The 12,674-nt window shown below is 39.1% G+C and overlaps 1 protein-coding gene across 1 annotated transcript in view; it reads left to right on the top strand.

Annotated features, from left to right (window-relative positions):
• RELN (reelin) overlaps window positions 1–12,674 on the top strand; it is a 473,567-nt gene that overhangs the window by 308,009 nt on the left and 152,884 nt on the right. Inside the window, exons 14-16 of the mRNA XM_045031243.1 lie at window positions 819–1,027; window positions 6,566–6,694; window positions 8,421–8,530. Of these exons, the coding sequence (XP_044887178.1) occupies window positions 819–1,027; window positions 6,566–6,694; window positions 8,421–8,530 (448 nt within the window). The remainder of the gene's footprint in view (window positions 1–818; window positions 1,028–6,565; window positions 6,695–8,420; window positions 8,531–12,674) is intronic.

The following is a 12,674-nucleotide window of genomic DNA, read 5'->3' as shown; positions in this document are numbered from 1 at the left end:
TTTTGTTAACACCTAAGATTACTATAACTATAAAATTTAGAGAAAAATTTTTTTTTTCAGTCTGTTTACTTTATGTATTTGAAAGCACTTTGTGCTGAGTCAGTTTTGTTGTTTCACTGTAGTAAAGTTTCTCCTGTTCTTTGCATGGCAATTGGAAAGAACCCACTTTAAAAAAAGGAAATTATTATTGACAACTGAAGAAAATAATAGGGTGACTCAGAGGCAGGGGTAGTCTCTACAACTACATTTGACATTTTTTTTTCAAATCGACTACATTTACAGCTAAAAGTGTCCCTTTATTATATTAAAAAAGACTAGTCATATAGCTCCAGACACGAGCTAAATTTAATCAAAAGAACATTTCCTTATATTTTAAACATGACATCCTCTCCAAATTATTCCATTCTATTTAAACCAGAGGTGCACTTCCATTGCATTTGCTAATGTGAACTGGAAGAGTTGAGAAGCAATACCCTTTTCTAATGCACCATCACTGCTAAGCAATCAAGCTTAATTAGTATTTTTCAGAACACAGAAGACATGGTCCCTTCAAGGTGTTTACAGTCAAATACCCTGATTATTGTAGGTGCTGAGCACCCCTGATTCCCAGGATAGTATGGCCATGCAGTGAGTTAAATGTGTTTTTGTCTGGGTTCTTTTGTGGGGAGATAGTTAATTTAATAGTCAACATGAAAGAAGCTACATGGATAATGGGCTAGTATTGTTTGGCCCCTTTGAAATTATTGCTGCTATTTTGTAAACAGTATTTTTCTGTGTAATTTTTTATATAAATCTAATTAGTTTAATTTCTTTTGAAGGTTCCATCTTTGGCTTCTGTTGTCATTAGTCCGGAGCTGCAGACTCCTGCTACCAAGTTCTGTCTTAAGCAAAAGAATCATCAAGGGCATAACAAGAATGTCTGGGCTGTTGATTACTTCCACGTCCTGCCGGTACTCCCCTCCACCATAACTCACATGATCCAGTTTTCCATTAATCTGGGCTGTGGAACTCATCAACCTGGTAACAGGTACAACAGGCTAGATTTATCTTGCAACTAACCTGCTGTCTTATACTTTTCATATTATAGCATCTCTGAAATGATTTGGATCTTTTTCCCAGAAAGAAAGAAGGCAATTAAAAACAACAAATGTAAACAGGTTTGAGGCTTGCATGCAGCATCTCACCTAGCACCAGTCCAGTCTTGTTCTCACTGAAGCCAGCAGAAGGGTGGTTATTGACTTCAGGAGGAAGGACAACCGTATGGTTAAGGCACTGGACTGGTTCTCAGTCTGGATGAAGAGATCTTGGATGACTGAACTTGATTTTTATTTGTGACCAAATCCTTTCATTCATAATTGTTACACTGAGAGGAATTACATTTATATGGATGTGCGGTCACTTCCTGGCTCTGCAGTAGATGCCTTGTGTGACTGTGGGCAAACCACTTAGGGCTTGATCCTGTACCAGTTGAAAGTCAATGGCAAAGCTGTCATTGATTTCACCCAGGATAGTATGGCCATGCAGTGAGTTAAATGTGTTTTTGTCTGGGTTCTTTTGTGGGGAGATAGTTAATTTAATAGTCAACATGAAAGAAGCTACATGGATAATGGGCTAGTATTGTTTGGCCCCTTTGAAATTATTGCTGCTATTTTGTAAACAGTATGAGGGCTCACAGAGTGAGGGCTCAGTTTCTATTCTGTACAATGGAGATATTATTGTCTCCCTAACTCACTGCTCAAATCATGCAGTTCTTATTCAGGTCCTATTCTGACACAACTCCAATGATATTAATGGGACTTTTGCTGAACTAAGCATTAAGGACTACAGGATTTGGCTCTTCATGCTTTGTTGGGTGAAGATATTGGGTGCAGGGCTGGCTCCAGGCACCAGCGAATGAAGCAGGTGCTTGGGGGGCCAATGGGAAGGACCCGCTACCGAATTGCCGCCAAGGAATGAAGCGATGCTGTTGAGCTGCCTCCGAAGTGCCGCGATCATGGCTTTTTTTTTCCCTCCTTTTCCTCCCCCTGTGCCGCTTGGGGTTGCAAAAAAGCCTGAGCCGGCCCTGATTGGGTGCAGGCAAGAACCTTCTTGTATCTTATAACAGTAAATGTCAGCACATCATGGATTTCTCAAGGGATCAAGGTATGGAAAAGAATAGTTTCCAAAATAGGCTTGCACACACTTCGTGCTGAAGAAAGAGCAATGATGTATGCCTATGAGTGTGCTATTGGCAGCCCCGCTTACTAATCTTCCATAGATTATTGCTGCCAATATCATGAATAATCCACTCTGGAATGGTGCAAAGTGTCCATTGTCAGATCAGAGCTGTGTGGGCATAAACATGAGGCCCTCACATCTAGGCCCAACTCCAGAACATTCCCCTCTGGCTTTTCTTCTAGAGGGGCTGCAAAGCAGTTTCTCTGTGGAATCAGGGGAGGAACTTGGATAGAGAAAGCCAACTGCTGCTCCATGTTTCCACTGTTTCAGGTGGATTTTCTGGTGGTCAGCTACATGGAATGACTGCTAGAATTTGTCCTGTCATATTTAATGGGTTATATTAGCAGTTGTAAGTATTTTAACTATATGTACACAGCAATTTGAGAGCTAAATATAAAATGATCCTTTAAAGGAACGTTTTCTTTTAAAAACCATAATACTTATTATATCATCTCTATCACAAATTTTCTAGCGGAGTTTTTTTGTAATGTTTTTATATGTTTTCAGATTAATTTTCTTCCCACTCACATAGCATTTCTAAGACAGGAGTGAGCTCCTTCACAACAAAAGAAACACTAGGTCTCCATAAGCCTGATTTGCATTTCACAAATAATTTGGAAGTGCAGATCTCCTGGCCTACAGTATTATTCATAATGTTTTCATTACTGGGAATGCAAGAGAATATGTTATGTGAATACAAACCTCCAAAGTATCAGTATAGGTAAATCTGAAATGAATTGGCTGAACCCTCATAAACCATTTTAATATATGTTTATAATATCATGACAATAGTTGTATAGTAAGACACTCTTTAAATAAAATCATATTCTCAGTAAATTATTCTGAAATAGAAAAGTCATAGCCCAGCAATGTGGTGTCAGGATGATGAACTGTGACTTTTTTAATCCTTCATTTGCGTTATTTAAAATAGAGTGTTAGAAACAAATTATGCTTAGTAAATTACTCTATGTGAATATTTCAATAAAGCAGCGAAGCTCAAATAAATTAAATGCTTTCTACATTAGTTGTTGAAGGTTCACAGGATGTTAGAAATCTAAAGCCATTCACGGAGTCATGTATTATAAACACTTTATTTTAAAAAATAAGCTGCAGTGAAATGCAAGGGTAGGGGGGAACATGCCATCAGAAGCTTCATGAGAGCCGAAGTCCTCAAGGAACATTTGTAGATATATTACAGAAAATGACACTGCATTGCCAGGGGATTGACTATATCATCTAACACAGTGATACCGAGACTGAGGCTCGGGAGCCACAAGTGGATCTTTAATGTGCCTCCTGTGGCTCTTTGCAGCACCCAGGGACATGATCCTTTCCCTCTGTTCGGCATAGGTGAGGCCTCATCTGGAGTACTGTGTCCAGTTTTGGGCCCCACACTACAAGAAGGATGTGGAAAAATTGGAAAGAGTCCAGCGGAGGGCAACAAAAATGACTAGGGGGCTGGAACACATGACTTATGAGGAGAGTCTGCAGAAGAGAAGAATGAGGGGGGATTTGATAGCTGCTTTCAACTACCTGAAAGGGGGTTCCAAAGAGGATAGAACTAGACTGTTCTCAGTGGTAGCAGATGACAGAACAAGAAATAATGGTCTCAAGTTGCAGTGGGGGAGGTTTCGGTTGGCTATTAGGAAAAACTTTTTCACTAGGAGGGTGGTGAAGCACTGGAATGAGTTACCTAGCAAGGTGGTGGAATCTCCTTCCTTACAGGTTTTTACAGTCAGGCTTGAAAATGCCCTGGCTGGGATGATTTAGTTGGGGATTGGTCCTGCTTTGAGCAGGGGGTTGGACTAGATGACCTTCTGAGATCCCTTCCAACCCTGATATTCTATGATTCTATATTAAAACACTGTGTGATTTAATTATAAATCAATCTAAGTTATTAATCAGATTGCTTTTACTATGTTATTAGCCAATTGTAGAATACGTGGTCACTCATTTTGCTGTGAGAATAATATATATATATATATATATATATATATATAGGTAAATGAAACAATGAATTCATACTACTGGGGCTCTTTTGGATAATGTAGATCTCTAATTTGGCTCCTGAACTACTGAGGTCTGAGTATCACTGATCTAATGGGTCTTCTCCTTGTCTGATTTCCATCTGTCTGTCTTCACTGGTACATTTCAGCAGCTATGTGCAGCTTTGGAGATACACAGTTTATGTCTCTGTTGTGTCCCTAGAGCAGCTCTAAACATCTGGGGTGCTGACTCCAGGTGAGCATTACCTGTTCTGTCACAGTCAGATGATACCAGTTGGGTAATTCTGTTCTCAGGGATGGCTGTTGTGATGTCTCTCCATCCAGCTGCTACGTAGATAGACAGATGCACTGAGCAGTCTCCCTGCTCCCTAATGCAAGGCATTGGTTATTCCTTTTATGACTGGCATTCAGTCATTAAATAGGTAATAATTGGAGATATACCAATCTCCTAGAACTGGAAGGGACCTCAAAAGGTCATGGAGTCCAGCCCCCTGCCTTCACTAGCAGGACTAATTTTTTGCCCCAGATCCTTAAGTGGCCACCTCAAGGATTGAACTCACAACTGTGGGTTTAGCAGGCCAATGCGCAAACCACTGAGCTATCCCTCCCCCTATTGAGGGAAAGACTCTAATGACAGTTGGATCTGATAACTATCAGAGAGTGAAAAGAAAAAAGGAGCATTAGGTGGATGACTAATATTGTCTCCCCTGTCTTCTAAATATATACCTATCTGGGGATTGACAGTAGCAGAGGTCTTGCCCACACTTGATATTTAAAGAAAAGTAGAAGGAAGGAAAACCAGTCAGTCTCTTCAACAGTGAGACAACTCATTGGAGTTAGTCTAACCCTAAGGCTACTGCCAGTGTGCTACTCCCATGAGCAGTGTAGCCTCAGGTGGGGATGGAGGGACAGATCAAAGACAAAGGGTTCCTCAACAGGAGCACAGCTGAAATATCCCAATAGATGTATGGAGACATTCTTTCCTTCAACAGGTTGGCCTGTTATAGAGCTAGTATCCACAGCTTTATGTAGGATGCATGGATTGGAGAGTCCTGGATATTTTGAGCTATAGAGGGTTTTATATAATTTCCTAATCAAAGCACCTATTGTATGCCCAAAATATTTCAGTAGTGCTGTGCTACATGCCTGGGCAGTCAATCACTTGGCCTTTTAGTCCAGATAGTTCTGAGTGAAGGAAATATAAATAACGTAACTCATTTGCTTTCTCAATCTAGTGACTCTCCCAAGGAAATAATTCATAAAATCTATTAGCAGTCAGATCAGTCAGACTCTCCTTCTTAATATTTTTCTTCAGTACTGTGCTCTGACTGGTTCTTACTAACAGGTAATACTCCTGGGGGAATTCCACGCCAAAAAATTAAACATTCTGCACATAATATTTTAAAATTCTGCAAAATTCTGCAAATTTTATTTGACAAAGATAACACTACATAATCACGCCAGTTTCAATTATTTTGGTAATTTATTTCAAAATACCTGTCAGCAAGTATTTCTGTAACACAGACACAAAATTTCCCCCAGAAGTAGAGTTAAAGAAACCCCTCTGACAACCCAGTTCCTGTTTCTCTGCCTCCTCGCCCCCCCCCTAAAAAACCAACCACGGTCCCCCCATCCAATACACCCAAACACTCTACCCTCCAGAACCCAGCCGCAGGCCACCCCCCCAGCTCAGACACCCACTCCCTACCCCTCAGAGCCCAGGGATCCTGAGGGAGAAACAGCCTGTTGCTCAGTCACAGGCTTGTGTGAAGTTTCCTGTGTGCTGCCCTCTCCGTCCCTCAGGGGATGCTGGGAACTGCATCTGCCAGGAACACTCTGGCTCCCTCCCACTCCCCCTGGCAGTGTCTTCCATGTGTAAGCTGTACTCTGCTGAGTCCAGCGGCTCCTGGTGGCAGCCAGCAGCACTGCAGCCCATTTCTGCGGGGAAAAGGAAATTCTGCGCTAAAAACATTAATTTCTGCAAAATTCTGCATTGGGCAGTGGTGCAGACTTCCACCAGGAATAATGTAAGAATAACATCAATCCCATTCAAATACATCATAAAAATAAACGTGTCATGGCCAAAAAAGGACTGCAATAATTGCTTTCACCTTTATCAGTTAAAGGTGTTCGTATATGGTTTACATTTTGTTGTCTTTAAAATACTGAACTTGCTTCATGTTTGCATTTTCAGTGTTTTACCCTCAAAGGCATTTCATATTTCAACATCAGAGGTATCAATTATTTAGCAACCAATGAGTTTTAAAGCTTTTATATGTTGGTGCTACAAATCCTGATGTATTATATTTAGTCTGAGGTGAATACTCTGTTTATGTTGTTAGTGTCTACTTGGAGTTTTCAACCAATCATGGCCGTTCCTGGTCCTTACTTCACACTGAGTGCTTACCTGAGATATGTGCTGGGTCTCATCTTCCTCACAGTACCATCTATGCCTCTGAAAACTACAGTGGGTAAGAGAGTTCTGTGCAAAACTAGCAGAGATTCAAGACTACAAAAGGAAGTAAATCTTTTGTGACACTGGAAAGCAGTGAAGAAAGTGTCCCCATGCAATCTTTCATTTCTGATTAACTGAGGATAGCAAACAAAGGAGCTGTTTTTTCTGGCTGCTCAGAAATGAAAAGTTATGTACCTCGGACAGTTTTTGTTGTATAGCAATATTATTTTTCTGATGCTACAGGCAAAAATTACATACATACACAAAATGAGGCAAAATTTACTTGAGGTTTTGTTTTGATTAAGCTATTAAATTATAATAACAAAGGACTCTTCCCCCTATGGCCATGTTTTACATGATCCACATCTTTTACTAATTTGGAATTATGACATCTGGAATACAGTGGAATACCTCTGGATTTCACTAGCCAAAAATTGTGATTGTAAATATTTTGTTGGGTAGAACAGCATATAGAGGTTCAGCAAGAAAAAAATAGCCATTGACTGGGTGAAATATGCTAATCATGCATTAATCTAACAGAAGAAAAATAAAGGGCCAGATTCTGTTCCCAATTAAGTATGCTTGATGCTACTCTGGCAGTTCAACATGGACTTAAGTGACCATCTGTGGATTCCTCTTGCATAGGGCAATCCCATGATGATACAGAGCTGACATAACTTCCTGTATCCCACGTTCCTTGTAGCCCTCAGAATAGAGAGCAAGTCAGAGGCATGACCATGGAAGGGAACATAGTTGGAGTGCCTTGATGGCCATTACAATTGATCATAACTTACAGGAGACATGAGATGCTCAGATAATTATAAGGATGATAGCCATACAACTACCTAGATGGGTAAAAGTTGCACTAGTGGCCAGAGCCATTCCCTGCCTGCCCGCCCCAGGATTGGGTGGCTGTAAAGGTGGCAAATGGCAGCCTTTATCTCCTCTTCAGGTCCTGCTCCAAGTGGAGCTCAGCCAGATCCAAAGGCTTAACTCTATATGTAGCTTTAGAGAGGTCCACTGTCAGGGAAAGGTTCATTATACTAAGCCGTTCAAGGGCAGTATTAACTTTGATCATTTGAATAGAAACAACAGCATATTTTTGTTTGTTTCATTTTAAATGCTTTAAATAACATATTCTGTAATGTACTAAAATACCATGGACCAAATTCTCCTTTGGGTAGCTGTGGGGTGGGAAAGCATTTGGGGCACTAGCTTGGGACTTGGAATTAACGATTAAAGTTTTTTTTTTCAGAAACAAATATTTAATAGTGGGCTCTTCAGTCTATCAGAGAAAGGTATAACACAATCCAATACATGAAAGTTGAAGCTAGACAATTTCAGACTAGAAATAAGGTGTACATTTTCCATGGTGAAAGTAATTAACCGTTGGAACAATTGACTAGAGTCATGGTGGATTCTCCATCACTGACAATTTTTAAATCAAGATATTTTTCTAAAAAGATCTGCTTTAGGAATTATTTTGGGGAAGTTCTATGGTCTGTGTTATACAGGAGGTCAGACTAGATGATCACAGTGGTCCCGTCTGACCTTGGAACCCATGAATCATTTACAGCATATAAATCTGTAGTAACTGCATTGACTTGTGAAAGGAGAATTTAGGTCTATATAAGTATAAAGTTCTTAAAACTCTTCAGTGTAAAAAAATGTCATCAATGTATACTAATATTTAACAACTACCATTTAAAAATGTGGGAATTTATGTGTGAAATGTATTTCAGGTGGAACCGAATAACTATTCCCCTTCCCAGTGCAGCATTAACCAGAAATACCAGAATTCGATGGAGACAAACAGGACCAATCCATGGAAATATGTGGGCGATTGATAATAGTTAGTATTCATACCTGTTATCATCATGTACCATTCAGGTACAATTTCCATCCACAGTTCCCAGTAGACACATATTTCCCAATGTCATAAGGCTGGGATTTGCAGATTGTTAAACATCTATCTTATGTGCACGTGGTCACCAGTCTTTAATGAAGCTAGAGGGGAATTATATAATCTGAAAAGGCAGTGGAATCAGAAGATAAATGATATATAGAGCTGCAGTGGGCAAAATGTAGATTATCTTTTTTTTTTAATTGAAAGTTTTCTAAAAGTAGAATATTCATGATGAGGGGCTAATATAACATTTCCTCTGACTGCTTAAATCCAGTTAACATAAGTAGGTACTACATTGTGCTATTAAAAATGTGTACTGTGCTTCCCTAAGTAACTGCAACATCTGGGATATATTATACCTGCTAGACACAGAAGACCGTAATAAAGAAACACTGCCACCAGCACATGGATGACAGCTTCTGCACTGTGTACAGTATTTGCTGGGAAGAAGTATCTTCTATGATAGTACATTCTCTATTTCCATTTTAGAGGTTTATTTTTACCTAAATTATTTCCTAATACCTATAAATACATCTTTTTAAAAAAAAATATGCATTTATTTTGAAAAAAGCAAGGCATCTTGCACTGAATAACATAGTAATAAATCTTACAGTCATGGAAAGGCAAGCTCAGTCAGGATAGGAATATTTAAAACAGAAACAAGTACTTTGTGAATGCAAGATTTGTATATCTCTGGATTTATACCTCATATATAAGGATGACTATATATAAGGATGATACTGAGAGGGCCTCAGCTAACTTAAAAGGAAGACATTCTGCTACAAACCAAAGCACAGATAGGTTTGTGGAGCACAGGAATTTGTTTTTCTAGGTATGTAGATAAAAATGCATTATATTCTGAATGCATATTTTATAGTCTGAAACTTCTGGTTAAATTGTGGGGTGCCACAATTCTTAAGACACTTTGACATATTAGGGAACAGCAAGATACAGCACATTTTAATTTTAATTTTAAACAAACTATGCTCCCAATATCGCTACATTTTAAGTTTTACAAAGAAGCCCTTTGGCATTTTGAAAAAAGAAAAGCCTTTTGAAACTGCCAGAATATTGAAATGTAAAAAAAAAAAATTAAGCTAATGAAGTAGTTAATTTCCATCACGTTTTTGGTAATGCTATTTCCTTATTCCCATTAGTGTGATTTAGTATCATCTCAATATTCCCAAGGCAGTATTAATTCTTGTCTTGAATATAGTGACATTATGTCAAAAATTAAGCAAAATGAAGGGTAAGTCAAAACACTGATGTCTATGAAAGGTGAGTTACTATATAAGGAAATACAAAATGTAGCTGTCAATGCAAGTTTCTGGAAACAACAGAATGATCCAGTCAATGCAAGTCTACAGAAGTTTTACAATCAGAAGAAAAATACAGGGTTTGGATTGTTAATTCAAAAATATTATTATCCCTCAGTATTACATCATGGGGATTTTTCTTCTTTTAAAAAAATAGCCTTCACAGCATATCAGACCTTTAAGGGGAAAACTGTCTAAAATTTATCTCCATGAGTTACCAATAAATCCTGATCATGAACTAACTGCATAGGTTTGGGTAGTCAGGAATCTTGTTAAACCCGCTGCAGAATTCCTGCAGTTCTCTTTTGACTTTCCTTAAACTTCTTGCAGTGCCAAAGAGTTCAGTCTTTTGGAGGACAATGACTGTGATGTCTTCCACTCCTAATGTGTTCTTGAGCTGCTCATCCATACCCTTAGGGATTGCTCCAAATGCTTCACAGATCAATGGATCACTTTTGTTCTAGTTTTTCATAATTGTTCCACTTCATGGAATAGCTCTTCATACTTAACTATCTTCTCTTCTTGTTTCCTTTTTATGTTTATCTGCTGGCACAGCAATGCCAATTAACACAGTCTTGTTTGTTTTCTTTTCTACAACCACTATGTCTGGCCTGTTGGCCTGCACTGTTTAGTTTGTGACAATTGCCAGATCCTGTAAAATCTTCATTCTCCAGAGCACTTTCAAATTGGTGGGTCCTAATTTTGCATGTTTTGTTTAAATCCATATTTGCCCCAGAGGCTCCAGTTCAGACAGTTGGCAATCTCATTGTGTCTCTTCATAAATTCTCTTCCAGTCAGGCTCCTGCAGGTGCTCAACAAAAGTTCCACCATCTCTTCTTTTTCAGAACACATTCTGCAGTTCGGGGAGCAATTCTGTTGGCCAGTTTTGTTTTGAATGTTATCAACCCTTAATGATTGCTCTTGCTCAGTCATAATGAGGCTCACTGTCTCTCTTTTGAAGTATCCTTCTACAAGTCATAAGCTTGTTAATCTTTGATCACTAATGGCTTTGATCTTTCTCCATCACATTGATTTCTCTGTAAATCTTTCTAGTCTTTCTTTGGTGATTTGCGTTCTCCTTTTTTATGTTTTCCAGGGCTGGAATGCATGCTTGTCCAGCACTTGGTATAGCGACCACATGATCTTTTGTTTTGGCTGACTCCTCATATTTTGGGGTGTTATATTTTTCATGATGCATCCGGCGAAGTGGATATTGACCCACGAAAGCTCATGCTCCAATACGTCTGTTAGTCTATAAGGTGCCACAGGACTCTTTGCTGCTTTTACAGATCTAGACCAACACGGCTACCCCTCTGATATTTTCCATTGTCAATTGCTTCCTCCATAGATAGCAGACCTTTTCCTCCATCATGTTGTCTGATGTACATCCTGGCCATGTCTTGATTGATATCCATTACTCTAAGTCTATGCATTTTCAGGAGCTTTCTTGTTTGGATGTGAAATTTTTCTTCTCTTGATTCCACTTGTTAACTTCGGCAGTGTACCGTAATACTTTTATCACCCAATGGCTCAGATGAAATTCCTTGAGATGAGTTGTGTCTTTAGATTAGTTCTTATTCATCTGTAATACTGTTTCCACACTTCTTCTTTAACTTCCCAATGTTGTAACTCTGTCAGTTCCTTGAGGAATATGTAGGGGCCATGCTGAGACGTATCTCCTCAGCAGTGCTAGGGCTCAGTAATGCAGACCTTATGCAGGCCAGACTCCCATTGAGAGATTTGCCTGTGTAAGGACTACAGTTTCAAGACCATGTTAAGTATAAATATAACATAGTATAAATATCCTACTTAATATTTGCCCTTGATATGGAGCTAGAAATAAAACTATGGAGCTAGAAATAAAAAAAAAAGTGCAGATGGTGCCAATGGTCTAAGCCCATTTTTCACATGCTGCTCATCATGTTCCCCCAAATCTCTGCATTTTTCTGTTCTGTAAATCCAGGAATAAAAAATATATACAAAATGATTAAGGGTATAGTCCTGCCCCTTTTGAGGTCAATGGCAAAACCCCTGTTTATTTCAGTGGTGTCAGGATTTCACCATAAATCCATTAAACTATCATTATTTTTAGAACAAAATATGCTGAATTAATAGTTATGCAGTAAATGTAGTTCTGTCAAAGGATTTTAAACACTGAGCAGTGTAGCATGCAGGCAAACTTATCAGCCAGCTATCCACTAAGTACCCAATCCAAAACCTGTAGAAGTCTTTCCTTTGGCATCAGTGGACTTTGGATCAGGCCTGGAAAGCCTGGTCTTCCAGGGTGCTGAGTGCTCTCAACTTGAATAGGTGTCGGTGGAATTGAAGGCATTCAGCACTTAGTAGGATCCAACCCATATTTGTTGACAAATCACCCACATTCACAGCACAGCTTGCCAGTTAAAAATGTCAGATGGAGAGAGAGAAGTATTTGAAAGATTCAATACACTGACCTTTTAGCTCTCCAGACCTCTTTTCAAATATGTATTAAGTCACACAAAATCGGAGTCCGACCCTCTTTAGAAAATGTTGCGAACCTTCAACTTTGATAAAGCTTTTCTGACATGACAAGAATGACATTCACAGCACAGCTAAGTCAAATAAATGAATCAAACAAGCAGATAACATAACCTTATCCAGAGCAGAGTTTTTACATCCAAAAAGGGAGAAAAGCTAGACAGACTCCATGAAGTCTGCAGGGAAGATTGCTCTTGCTGTCTATTTTACGTGACAAGAGCTCATACACTGCCATGATGGGCGGAAGTTTAAGAAAG

This window comes from Mauremys mutica, chromosome 1, assembly GCF_020497125.1.
Source record: "Mauremys mutica isolate MM-2020 ecotype Southern chromosome 1, ASM2049712v1, whole genome shotgun sequence".
Classification (NCBI taxonomy): Eukaryota; Metazoa; Chordata; order Testudines; family Geoemydidae; genus Mauremys; species Mauremys mutica.
Note: the sequence above shows the minus strand (reverse complement) of the source record. Positions and strands in the feature narration are given on the sequence as shown.